This window comes from Malurus melanocephalus, unplaced genomic scaffold (genome assembly GCF_030028575.1).
Source record: "Malurus melanocephalus ecotype Western Australia unplaced genomic scaffold, MMel_1.1 scaffold_10, whole genome shotgun sequence".
Classification (NCBI taxonomy): domain Eukaryota; kingdom Metazoa; phylum Chordata; class Aves; order Passeriformes; family Maluridae; genus Malurus; species Malurus melanocephalus.
In genome coordinates, this window is record NW_026623242.1 from 1328161 (window position 1) to 1342065 (window position 13905).

At 39.0% G+C, this 13905-nt stretch overlaps 1 protein-coding gene across 3 annotated transcripts in view; it reads left to right on the forward strand.

Moving 5' to 3' along the window:
• Positions 1–13905, forward strand: part of TBC1D30 (TBC1 domain family member 30) — a 52625-nt gene that overhangs the window by 1259 nt on the left and 37461 nt on the right. For all 3 annotated transcript variants that reach the window (XM_057377161.1, XM_057377145.1, XM_057377153.1), the window contains exon 2: positions 1937–2101. Coding sequence is in view for 2 of the 3 variants with exons in the window: in XM_057377145.1 (XP_057233128.1) it covers positions 1937–2101 (165 nt within the window). In the remaining variant the exon portion in view is untranslated. The remainder of the gene's footprint in view (positions 1–1936; positions 2102–13905) is intronic.

Genomic DNA, 13905 nt, shown 5'->3' on the forward strand with positions numbered 1-13905 from the left:
TTTCTTTCTTTTTCTTTCTTTCTTTTTCTTTCTTTCTTTTTCTTTCTTTCTTTTTCTTTCCCTCAGTGTTTATTTTCTCAGTCTCGGAGAGATGCTATGCATACAGTGTTAGAGAGTTGTTTTTCTCAAGTCCTTTAAGTCCTACTGGACATAAACAAAACTGGACAACTGTAAAGCTTATTTGAAGGTTGGCGTGTCTTCCAGAAAAAAATAGAAGTGTTACAAAAAATGTGAATGCTCTAGTCAATCAGAATCTAAATTAAATTGTCAAAGAATTCTTATGAAAGTTAGGTAGCCTTAACAGCGCATGCTTGTGAAAGACTGAGACATGAAACTCCAAGTCGCTCCAATGAAGAAGAAAAGAGAACAAAGGCTTCTTGTCTCCTGCTGCTTAATCACTTTTGCTTTTGATGAGGAAAAAAAACAAGAGGTGACTAAATATGTCTGTTTTTCAGAGCTGTACAAACAGCTATCTGCTTCCGTGTTTGGCTTCTAAATGAGATGATACGCCATCTGATGTTACTAGGATGTAGCTCAAGTTCTGTGTGTCCATTGGCAACCTCGGACTCGACAGGAAATTCTCTTGTTCAGGAGTTTATTTTGCGACATTTCAAGTCATTATCTTTGCTGCCAAGTTACTTGTTTTTACAGGGACAGCTGACCGGCGCAATTGGGAAAGAATGAAACTCACCTGACAACTCTTGTAGTGGCTGTATAAGTTAGTAGGAATGCAACTTTGGTGGGTTTTTGGCTCTCAATATCCACAGATCTAGTTTTTAATCACCTTACCTGGTACAAGTGATTGGGAATTCTATCTGAGCAGCAGGTGCTGAAGCAGGGTAATGTCTATAAAATACAGTATTGTTTTATCAGTGGCTCCCCCTCCTTGCAGTCATACTTTTCACCAGCCCATGGCTGATGGTCATTTCAGCCTAATTTGTTCTTTTCTTTAAGCACTCCAGAATACTGAAAAAATTTTGCCACTGAGCTGAGCTGTTTACCATCCCACTGATAGTAGCTTTTTCTGGATGCTTACTTTTTTTTTGTCATGAGATCAGGTCACTGAAGAATAGATTTTTTGGATTGATTTTCCTTCCAGCATTAGGGGACAGGGGTTGCATTGAAAGTGATAGTTTGAGAACGAAGCTGCAGGGATCAGGCAGCTGTGTAAATGCTGGTGGCAAGCTATTACCCAGTGTATTACATGGAGGAGCTGAAGAGGTCAACATGTGATAGGCAAGACCCGGGATTTCACTGGTGAGGTGACCCTCTGAGAACAGAGCAGAGGACTCAGAAAAATTAATGGACATAAGACATCTCCCCAACAGCTCTCTTTCTGGACCTGAAACTTACCTCATGGGTGAACAGGGGACCACCAAGCTGAGACATTTTGATGAACTAAGGGTGTCTGGTGGCACTGTGACTGACCAGGGGAGATAGTTGAGGCCATGACTGAAGCCATCTAGTTGCATCTTAGTGGAAAGAGTTTCCTACTTAGAGCTCATTCTGGAGTTGCTTTTTTAGCTTTGTAGGCAGCTTCTTGAACACATTCCTTTCTCTATTACAAATGTTTGTCTTGTCCATGCACAGGCAGCCTCTGGAAGGTACTGTATTTAAAATTTGCACTATTGCACTATTATTGGTATATTCTGGCTACATCTATCATGTTCCTAGGAGTTTATAACAGCGTAATTGTCAATATTCATACACTGTGCAATAAATGGAAGTACTTTTATTTCAAAGAAAATTAAAGACTTTGGCTCAGATTCTTAAAGTGTTTATAATTTGGAATTATCCCAGTCAATAGAATTTGTAATTTATAGAAAGCTTGTGTGTGTAAATGTCTGTGGGGCAAGTGCCTTTGCATGTCAACTACAATAAGCTGTTTGTGAATGTTTTGGCCTGTACTGAAGTTGTTTTCTCTGCTTGTTGGCAGATGTTGATGAATTAACAACTATAAAACGAGAACTGAATTACAGAATTTCCGTTCAATCAGCGAAGTTGCTCCGTCTTCTGAAGCAGAAAGACAGGCTTGTACAAAAAGTCCAGAAGAACTGCGACATTGTCACAGCTTGTTTACAGGCAGTTTCCCAGAAACGCTGTAAGTACTTTCTGTGTACCAGTGTAAGTAGTTCATTTCATTAATGTGAGCAGTATTTCATTTAAGCCCTCACACTTCATTTAAAGTCAAGAGGCCGGGCTATGTTATTCCTTAGATATGACTGGCTCCTAATGATGTCAATGGTACCTGGAAACAGGCAAAGTTCAACTAGTTCAGCTGGGTGAGCTGCTGTAGCCTCAGCTGTGTGTATTGGTGTGGCACCCTGAATGTAGGCTGGCTCCCGTGCTCATTCCCAGCTTTAATTTACAGAAAGCCCAAGCTGATTTTTTTCAGTCTCCATGCTTTGTGTACTGGGTTTCATGTGGCTATAAGGGAGATGCTGGTAGTGAACATTTTTGTCATTGACAGCTATAAACAGTATATGGAATTCTATAATCAGAGCATTGTTAGTTCTGTGTTACTCCTTTTTATCAAGTTTATCCAAGTTGAGGATTATTGGTGAAAACAAACTTACTTGCCTCTAAGCCCTTTATCAATACCAGTGGTGGTTTCTGAAAGAGTGCATGGGAAAGAGAAGAAATGTTATTCTTTAATTGTTTTGCCTTTCTGCACAGTGAAACCTTTTATTTGACTTGGCAAAGTCTATCTCAAGATAGACTGAAGTGCCTTTTGGTGGTTCTGCTAAATCAAAACTGCATGTAACGTCATGTGCAAAAATAAATAGAAATAGTGCCTTTGAAAAGGATATGTGAAAATAACCTCATGTTCCATCTTATTTTTTCATTAACATGCAGCGTGACAGGTACAGAAATGTTCAGGTACAGTAAATAAAGCATGGTCTTTTCATAAAAATGTCTGTAGGAGCTTTGAGGTGCATGTGAAAATTTAATAAAGGAATTTTACTGTAGTGGCATGTGCTAATGTAGTCTAGTTAAGGGTTTGTCTATTAATGTGGAACTTAATTTTTAAATGTTTAAAAGCATTCCTTTGTTTTGCTTAAATCTGGCATGAAAGTTCTTGGCTGTCATGTACTGTGGAGATGTATTTCTTCTCAAAAACTCTTTTCTTAATGTCAGCTTGATAACCAAGGTTTCCATACCATCAGTATGGAAACGTATACTGTAGTCTCCTTTTAAATGAGATTACTTGAATTTTCTACATATTTGACTTTAAATTCTGAATGCTTTTTTTCCCCCAGCGAAATCTCTGTGTGGAGGTACAACTGTAATTTTCAATTAACCTTGAGTTCACATTTAGATGTTTGGGTGTTACCTTTAAGCAATCTGTACAGACCAGTTGCAAACAAATGTAGTTTCATGAAAAGATGGCAATTCTATCAGACTCTCTTTGAATATTGCTTGACAAATTAACTCCTAGTGGTAATTCAGTTAGTTCAGAGATTACAGGGCTGATAAATTTGATCTCTTATTTTKTGTTGGAATGTCTATCATGCTTTTGTTTCTAAAGAGAAAAAACATGTTCTGTTTAAAAAACTGTATGCCTAAAACTGTTCAGTGTCTGAAAGTTCAGGATCTGTGAGTTTTGYACCTCACAGGGAGCCATCCCCTGCTCAGTTGTGGACCTGTGCTGGCTCTTGGTCCTTGCTGAGTGCACAGAAGAGGCCTGGCCCCCCGGCAACTTTGGGACCCCATGTCTGACTTGCTGGTGCTTCAGGACCACCTATAGCCAGCACAGCTCCTGCAGCATTTGAATCCCTGAGTGCGTAGAGTGGATGTGGAGGAACACTTGCCAGGGACAACTTCCTAACTTGTGTTTCTCATTATGCTGCTGACCCTTGACCTTAGTAGGTGATGTATGTTTTGCATACAAATAGGTATTACCATAGAAAATAAAACTCACTGAAGAGTGAAATGCGTTTTGGTCAGATGCATGAATGGTCATGGCTCTGTTAAGGGACGATGAATGGTTCTGTTGGATATATGATAAAATCAGTACACTGTGCTGTACTTCTAGTTTGTAAGATACATGAATGAACAGTTTCACTTTAATAATAATTTTTGTACCCAAACTTAAATGAAATGTTCCAATAAAGAAAACTAATAAGAGAGAAATCACAATGATGGCCTGATGGCAAACATGGCACATGCTTCTCTTACTCTTGTGATTTTGACTTATTTGGAGTAAGAAGATATATGTTTGTTTTGGAGCACTGTGAACTATTTGAAGTCCATATTAGAAATTAAGCAGAGTGCTTTATGCACTCAATTATATAATTTGATTAAAAGCATTATTAAGTTAAAAAAAAAAACAATGTTTTGCAGCTGTCATCTAAAGACTATGTGAGACATCTCTTTTATCTCTGTATTTTATGTAGTGACAACTTGCTTTCATTACTAAATGTATTTTGACTGATCAAATTGCAAACCAGAAGTTCTTTGAATTGCAATTTTGGATTGGTTTTAATTAAAAAAAAATAAACCAAAAGACAACCAACAAACAATTCAACTCAAACCCATGTATTATCTATAAATCATTTAGGAGTAAAAGCATACAGCTCAATTGTAAGTCGGTCTGACTGGAAGCAAGCAAAAATACTTAAATCTGATTCAATATAAATTAAGCTGAAGTTACAGTAGAAGAAAATTCATTAATTTTCTCTTGTATTTTTAATGAAAAAATAATTTTAGGAGAAAATTTTCCAAATATATAAGTAATTTATGCGTTGCTATGATGGTGCTATGTACATATATAAAATAAATTTAAATGGGTCTCATGCTGTGTTCAGAAAGATTTTTAGTATTCTCTCTTGTAATTACTTGTTTAGAAACTATGATTAATCTTATGCTATTTGAGGTTCAGTGTACAATTCTGTAAGATAACAATAACCATTTGTTCTTTGGTTTTTCTTTTCCTCTTTCTGGTTTGATTTAATGCAGAGCCAGTAGAGGGAGACAGAATATTTTATTTTGTGCAGAACTAGAGGTGTCTCTCTGGTTTTGATAAGGCTATAAAAACTTCCTTGAACATGAAGGGAAGTGCTTTACAAATGCTGTCATGCAAGAATTGGATGAAAACATTTAGCATCAGATTGTCAAATAAATGTTATTCAGAAAGGAAATATTAGGTTCCATATGTGAAATAGATGAAAAACAGTGACAAATGACTTTTTAATTATAAGTGAGATCATTAATTCCCACATGCTTGTCGAAGTTATTCAGAAGCTCTTGACTAAGTGAGCTGGATGTTTTGAAATCCAACTACAGAAATAGAGGGTTATGTCTGTCTGTATTAATGGTATTAGTGATCTCTTTGAGTGCATCTTAATTGGATAGAAAGCCAGCATAAACTGGCATGATCTGGGCACAGATTTTGTACCACACATGTCTTCAGAGAATGGACAGTTTCTTGGTAGTGGGCTGGGCTATGGAGTCTCCTCAATTTCTGAGAATGAGTTACTGTCTTTATAGCATCAACTTTTCTCACAGGGTATGGAACTCAGAGGAAACTGGGAAAGCATTGCCTGATGTTATTTGCACAAATTGGTTAGGAAAGAACTGGGCAAGATCATCATTATGTGTACCTGGAAAAGTGCAGCCTAGACATGCAAAAGTGCCTCATACATCTAAATTAAATTTCTGTTTTCTGTCTTCTCATTTCCTTCATCCCTCCCTTTAGCTTCAGCCCTACTGTATCTCTGTGTCCTGTCACATCTTATTTTTTTTCCTTCCACATCCTTTATTAGCATTTTTTACATGACCCTGTCTTTAAATATTGGACTTCTCAGCTCTGTTCCATTTTTCCCATCCCTGCATTTTGTCTATCTTGCAGTATCTACCCAGATTACTTCCCATCCTTGAGTTTTCTTCACGTTATTCCTTGGTCCCCTTCATATGTTCTTCCCTGTCTTTTTCCTGCATGTACTAATTATCTACTCACCCATTTTCTCCGTCTCCTCCCCTCAACATGGTTACAAAACTAAGGCAGAAATTCAAAAATTTTAGTTCATAGGATTAAAGTTTGATTAAAGGTGTAAGAACAACTTTAACACAATATTGTGTGGACACAGCTAATACTGATTTGACTCAACTTGAACTTGATAAGGTTCTTGGAGGAACAGTTTTCACAATAAAGCCATCAGCCACTGAAATTACCTTCTCAGGAAAGTGGTGGATTCCTCAATATTGAATGTTTTTAAGATTCAGCTGGACAGGATCCTGTCTTGTCTAGACCATGCTTTTGTTGAGAAAAGTTGATGATCCTTGAGGTCCCTTCCAACCTGGTATTCTGTGACTGAGTGATTTCACTCTGAATCAGATGTCTTGCAGCATGGGGCAAGTACTTGTGTACATATGCAATAGTTCATGCACATCAAATTTTGCCTGTGGCTTATCTGTCTCTTCCCATCCATTTCCCACTAGTTTGATGTACTGTTGCAGTTGTATCAATATACTGTAACCTGGATCATCCCAGTTGCTCTAGTTTTTGGTGGTTTTTTTTTTGTTTTTTTGTTTTTTTTTTTTTTTTTTTTTTTAATTTCTTTATGAAGACTTGAGTTACTCCGTGAATATTGCTGCTATGCCAGTGTAGTGGAGGTGGGCTGAGCACAGGTTAACAAGGATTTTCTGATCTATTCTGTGTCCTGTCTGGTTTGCCAAGAGTGAGGTAATGGAGCAGTTAGAAAAGGAGAGAACATGTATTTAGTGATGCTGGAGCTTGGTAGCTCTGTGCTTGGTCCATCAGCTGCACTTGGCCACTGGGAGCAGATGTTTTGATCTGGATGGTGTTGTTTTCCAGCTGGTCCCTTGGGATGGGTGTATACGAGGGAAAATGGCTCTAGATCTAAGTGTGATCTTAAGTGACTTGCTCSTTGTTGTCCAGCATTATGAATAAATCATGTGATCTTAAAAAATATTACTGGAGAGCCCTTCAAAAGAGCCACTTATAGTGATGAATATAAAATGAAACACCATTTGACTAACATATGTCATTCAGATCCAGCTATCAAAGATTCTGGAAAATCTGAAAGCTTATTCCATCGCACTTGGAGCCTGCACTGAGGATTGCTTTTATTTTAACACTAGGCTTGGAGAAGAAGGACAGCAAACAGCAACAATCATTGCTGTGCATCAGGTCATGAAGAAATGTTTCATTAAGTAGGTGTGTGTCATGTTTAGTATCTGCTAATGTAAATTAGATAATGTATTCTGGGTATCTGTTAGGCTAGGAGAGATTTTGAGTGTTGCCAAACGTAATACCAGCTGTGTGGAATGCAGACTGGCAACTAATCACTAAGGRAATAATCCCAAGGAGCTTTTTGGTAGTGAATTTCATGGTTGCTTTCTTTTGATGAGAGTATCATCTTGGAGCTGGTCTTTGAGCTGCACAGCCAGGATGCTGGCACTTGAGGAAGTAGTTTAACAGAGCAGCAAGTCTGGTATAGCAGTGTGTGCTACCCCTCTCACAGGATGTTGTTCTAGAGAGCTATCAGCTAAGTAGCCAGGTTTGAAGTGTAATTGTGCTGCTGATGGGATGTGCAAACAGAGCATCATCTTGTAAGTAATGAATTTTGACGTCTTTGATCACTTGGTAAGCCCTAGGGTAAGAGACCACCCCACTGCACTGTCTCCAGCCAGCTCTTCAGGATGGTCTGTGCTAGCCCAGAATGCTGACTAGTGTGTGAGTCAATAGAAGTCCTGGGCTGGCTAATTAAAAATACTTCAGCTGACTGCCATCTTCTCTTACTAATATTCTCCACTGTGAAAACAAAGCTGTAATATAAATTCTAAATTGGCAAACTCTGTAGTCAGTTTCCTTACAAACCTGGCAAATTGTGTGATTATGCAGATTTGGTACCTCTCAGAGGCCACTTTGAGGCTAGTTTCAGTTTGTTAATTCTCAAAGTGAAGTAAAATTTCTTTACTTTCCTGGTGTTGAAAAGATAATTCTTTTCTTTCTTTTTTTCCTTGAAGGAAAGAGGCTGGATTTGCCATCTAATTTGGTCATATATCAACTGAGAAGTTCTTGTGATTCATGCCACTGCAGAATATCAGATTCAAAAGGTGACAAGAACTAAGTGTTTAGAGCATTACAGAACCTAGAATCCTTACTTTTGAGGGAAATTCTGCTTTAAGGATACAGAAACTAAAATATCTTGTTCCAGCATGAAATAAAACACCCACTCACAAAAGTCAATTGCTTATGAAGCAAAATTCTGAAAGCTTGCATTTCAAACTAAGATGCTTTGTTCAGATGCCTTTTTCATTTCATCTTATGTAATGAGCCATTTTCAAGTAAGATGATAAAATGCTTAATCCTGAAAGAGACAAAATTGTGCTTTTAGCATTTGGAAATCTGTTTTCATCAAAGATGACATTTTGTGGTGAAGGACTTTGCTTTCCACAGACTGGTATTTTGTGGCAGACCTTTCCATTAAAGGGATTTCAACCAACTTTATGACAGAGATCTTCCTGGGAACATTCAGCAACCATCTCTGCAGCTCACTCTGTGGCTGCTCAGCAGTGGGATCGCCAGGCTGGTTAGGGAGCTGAGGAGCCCACATGCATTCCTAAGCCATATGTTTTCCTTCTGAGTCTGTAGGGTTTATATGAGTCCTTACTTTGTGTCACATGCTTTCCTAACTGCTTTATCCCTAACTCTCACCACTGAAGTGTCTCACCATTAACAAAAGTACCTCCCAGCCTCTTCAGAACAAATGCAATCTTGCAATTGGCTAAAATTTTGAGCAGTTCTTGGAAACGGCTTTTACCATGGGCTCCTTCAGTGATATTCCTTCAGGGTTTAACTGAGCAAGCTGTCTTGGTGGCTGCTTTGACTAGTGCCAATAGCCAGAGGTAAGATTGCCTTTGTTAAAAGCCCTGAGAGTCTGTTTCAGGTGACACTGGGCAGTGCTGAGTATCAGCACAGAGTATAAGACTACACCTGACTGGCGTTTTTTTCTTTAAAGTGTCATTCCACTGCTACCATTAATAGGAAATTGGCTGCATTTGGAGCTGGGGTCGCTACTGCTGGTAATTCCGTGAGACAGTGTGGAGCCTGCTGACTGAGAGAGCATTACGTCCTTGGGGAAGGTGCTACCTCCTGGCTTGCTGCTGCCGCTCGTTTTCCAGTTCAGTGATTTTCCTCGGAAAGGGAGATGCCAGGGGTTCAGCACTAGGTGGACTCTGAGCAAAATGAGCAGCTGACCTCAGGACAGTTGCCTCTGAGAGGAGAGGGCCTTCAGTTGCCTGTTGCCAGTTCTGCCTGTTGAACACCAAACTTGGCCCCAAGCGTGCCTCACACAGAAACARGTGGCTGCTCTAGTTATACCAGCCCTTCACCCACAGAGTGTGGTGAGACCTTGGAGACCCTGCTCAACCARCTGTGGTGTCCCTCTTCTGTATATATCTAGCTGCAGTTTTCTTTCTTCTTCCCTCCCTTCCTCCCTCATATATAGCCCCTCATAGCAGTACTTTTTTTTAATGATGTAGAAATGTAATGGGATAGTAACAGTTGAATGTGGTTACTACATAAAAAATACTTTTGCAGAATAAATATTTCATTGCTTATGGAGCTGGACAGTAAATTCAGTAAATCATTCTGTCAGCAGTAATCTGGCTACTCAATCTAGGCCCTGTTTGCAACAGAAAATGTARGTTGTTCAGTAAAAGGATGTACAGATCGAAGAGTCACTATCAAGTTCTTGTCCTGCAACATTTGGTGTAGGATACTGCAACTATACTTTGTCAGTGTGCTAGCAGCTGTGACAGTGAACCTGGTTGAGTTAGTGCTACACCCAAGGTTGTTTATTTTGGGTATGCATACTACTTGGAGGCTGACCGTTTAGCTTCTCCATATTATTCTGTGTATCAGTAGTCCTGTTGCTGTTGCAAAGTCATAGCCTACCTCACAGGATTAGCTTTGTAATGTGTGTAGATTTTTGACTCCACTGAATTACTTTTCACAACAGCTGTGTGATGAGAAGTTAATGTATTGGAGAGTACTTTTTACATAAAATACTTCCTTAGTATTAGAAATAGGGATTAATGCAACAGATTATTGTGTGTGGAGCTCTTTGGATTGCTTATCAAGTAATGCTTGTAGTAATTTTATACTAATTTGCCTGGAAAAACGTGGTTTTCGAACCAGCGATCTCTTATTTCTCTGGTACTGCAGTAACTTTGGAAAGTGGGATATAATTAGCTCATACTGAGGAGGCATGCTGGAGGAAGGATACTGCTGGTTGGAGACAACAAAATCAGAACAGCCTGTTCTCTGTSTACAGTCCCTGTCAGTCAGTCGTGACATGAGCAATAACTGCCAGACTCTGCTGTTCCCTCTGCTCTTTTGCAGCTATTCAGATGGATACCTGATCAGCTGTAAAGTTTGGTTAGTCTGATACTTCCCTGAAAAACTGGAAAAGCTTTTCATTTTTCACCCAGGGCTTGCTGTGATTAAATGAGATGAAGYGCCAGTTTCCATGTAGCTTCAGGAACAGTGTGAAACAGCTCACCCTGCTGCAGCCCAGCATGATTGCCCTGGGGTAGGGYGAGTGTTGCCCATGGGGGCAGGAGTGGGGTGCAGGGCCCAGCTGAGCAAAGGGCTCAGCCTGCATGCCTGTGTGTAAAAATGGTTGTGTGCTTTTCTGTGAGGCKTTGTCAGCATCCAGGGTATAACCTAGGAGTTCATTGCACAAACTGGCAATTTGCAAGGAAGCTGGCTCTACAACCAGTGGAGTGATGTGTGAGAAGTGCACCTGAGTGCATTTCACAAATCTTTAGACACTTCTGAACTGATGGTAGATCTGCTCCGATTCCTGCAGGTAGTGAAAAGCCACAGCATCTGTGACAAATGTTGGACAATAAAGATGTAAGGTTTTGTTTGTGTGTACAAGCTTACAGCAGGGGTGGCTGTGTGAGCTGCATAACTATAATATCATGTCATTTCAGTCTTTAATCTCTTCCTGACAAGCTTTTGGGTGTGGAAACAGCCTGAGAGAAAAAGTTCTGTTGTTGGATTGCATGCACAGTCTTTCACACTTGTTTAGCTGAGCACTGCCTTCTCTTTTATTCTGCTGGGTGTTACACTCCTGTGCAAGAAAGAGTGCTGTTCTTTTTCCTACTGAAAAGCTCTTTWAAAAAAATAAACGAAGCAAAAAACCCCCAAACATTGTGAACTTGTAGGAGGATTAATGGGCCCTCAGTGAAAATCCCCAACASGGTCTATAGCCTTTAAGTAACACAGATGCATTTTATCTCCAAGTGGTACATGCTAAACATTCTCTGGTCTCGTTTGCCTTTGAAGAAAAKATTTCCTGGATACTGAAGATCAAATGGAGGGCAACAGCTGCTTGGGATAATTAGTGCTAGGAACAGAGTGATTTGTGGAGCATCAGGCAGTGCCAGCAGCTATGTTTCTGCAGCTTTCAGTGAGACTGATGTTTAAAAACAAGATGCTAGAAAAGTGGGCTGTGGAACTTAGTTTGTTTGGGTCAATAGTCCTACTTATAATTCTGCACTGGAGGAGAAGTCAAATGAGAATCTCAGATTTTTWAAATGTTTTTCTCCTTGAAGCTGTTAATAACCTGAATTTGACTTACTGAGCAGTAAATAGTGCTCCTCACATATTCTTGAAATTTGCCAAAGAAGTAATCTATGTTTCATCTTCACATTAGATCATCTTCCTTAMAAGCCTATCATTTATCTTTTTGTTAGTGAAAATTGGGAACTTCTTGCTATGTTTTGTCAGCAGTGAAATAGCTTCYAAATTTAGTTCTCTATAAATTATTGGTAGCTTCCTAAAATCACAGAACCTGGTACTGATCAATGTTTTCCTTGCCATCCATACAATACAAATGACCAAAATACAGACCATGAATAGTTTTTGTTTCTTGAGTTGGACTAGGCATCATTGATAGCTAACATTTTAATTTTGTGCGTGTTTGTGTGGGTTTTGTTGTTTGTTTGAGTTTTGGGCTTTTTTTCCCCAATGTGTTATTGCTCATTTCTTGTGTCATCCAATGCTCATTGGCAGAAATAGCTATTGGACCTTAGGTCCTGAAGAAAAAATAATTATACAGTGAAGCTAAAGGAAGTCAGAGCAGGAAAGTAATCAATGTACAGAGCCGATATTTAAAAAAATGTATACTAATCTGAAGAATTAAATATTACTGATATTTATAATAGTATCTAGAGAGGTCTAGAAGTAAGGTACCTATTGAGCTGGACAAATTAGACATCACTGGACAAACAGATGATGTGAGACTCTTTGAAAAACAAACTTAATGAGACAAGATTACCTAAGGCTGGTAGAAGCAGCACATAYTCCAAGCAGTGAAGTCAGTTGTCTCAAACTATGCAGTAGTAAATAAGCAATCAGAGCTTTGCTSTTAGCAAAACTCATGCTTGTGTGGTGTTGTACATGCTCAAAATCAATTTTAATGGCTCTAGGCTTTAGTACTAAATGAGCCTTTGATTAATCCTAAACACATCCAATTCAATAAATTTGTCCTGTAAGAGTGGGTTATGAACTGAAATTTTGTCATTTAACTGTTGAGTATAAAATCTTGGAGTAGTAATGTCGTTGGAGCTGATAACTATTTGCTCCTCTTCGTCTCACAAACTTCATCAAAAACTCTGTGTCAAACTTGCTTAAATGACTAATTTGTGCCTTTTTTCAGCAGGGGAAGGTGGTGGTTTGAGGTTTTTTTGCTTTGCAAGCTGCTTCCATTTCCAACACTTGGAGAGTATGCTCTATGAAGCTGTGGCCCACATGGGAGATGAAGGGAATTAGGCAGTCTGGAGGGCTTGGAGTTGCAGTAGCTTCACATACATGCAGAACTGTCTTTATGGAACCAGTGTYGTCTGCAAATGGGAACTAATGCACACTTGATCACAGAACTGTTGTGCTGGTGCAGGACTTGCTATTGACTGATCAAGGTTTGTGGTTCCAAGAGCTCAGGGAGTGCTTATATGAGCTTCTCCAGGAGTCAGCACCATTCCTCTGCTCAGCTCCAGAAATGATGGCGTTTCTGTTCCTGTGTTACAGAGCTCTGTCCATGGAGGGTATGTGTACCAGGAAAAGAGAGGATCTGTGCTGGAAGCTGGGCTCTTACCCTTGGTCAATGCAGGACAGACTGTCTCTTTGTTACATGGCTAATGAAATCTTCCATGATTCTGAACCTAGTCTTCRCTGTATGTCCTTAGCATTACTGCAAATAAGTATGAAACCATGTATAAAAAATTTGATGTATAAATGTGCTCCCATTTCCATATTTCCTGGCCCAAAGCAAAGACATTTCATCATTAATAATTTTTCTAACTTTGGCAGTTAATTTTTAATCTAAAATCTTTCCAAGTGTTCTATTTGCGGGTAAATCTTGTCTTGGGGACATAGGATCATTTTGCTTTTTTTTCACTATGTTGGGCAGATAAAAATAGTGCTGTTTCTGATCAATGAAGCTGGTGATTCACACTATAAAATTCAATTTGTATGCTAGGTGCTAAGCATATAATCAGATTCTAATAAAGGAACAGAAGTTCAGTTTTAGATCTGGAACCTGCTGTGACTTCCATTTTTCTGCAATATTTTCTTAAGCCTAGCTACAAATCATACTTTTCAGAATTATTTTCTTCATGTATTGCATTAGCTTTTCTGCTGACTTGGTGGCTTATTTTTTTTAAATTACCATGTAGCATTTAAGCAGGATTCTGGAGTGTGGGTCCTGGCCAAGATGTGCATTTACTTCATATCGTTTAGCAAGGTTAGGGAACACTTCTTAGCTTCTATAATCATACTTTTGAGCAATATTTTTTTTTATTATGTAGGCCTCTTCAACAATTTCTCTTCTTAATACGTTCCATACCAAAATAATGTTTTGAATTCTG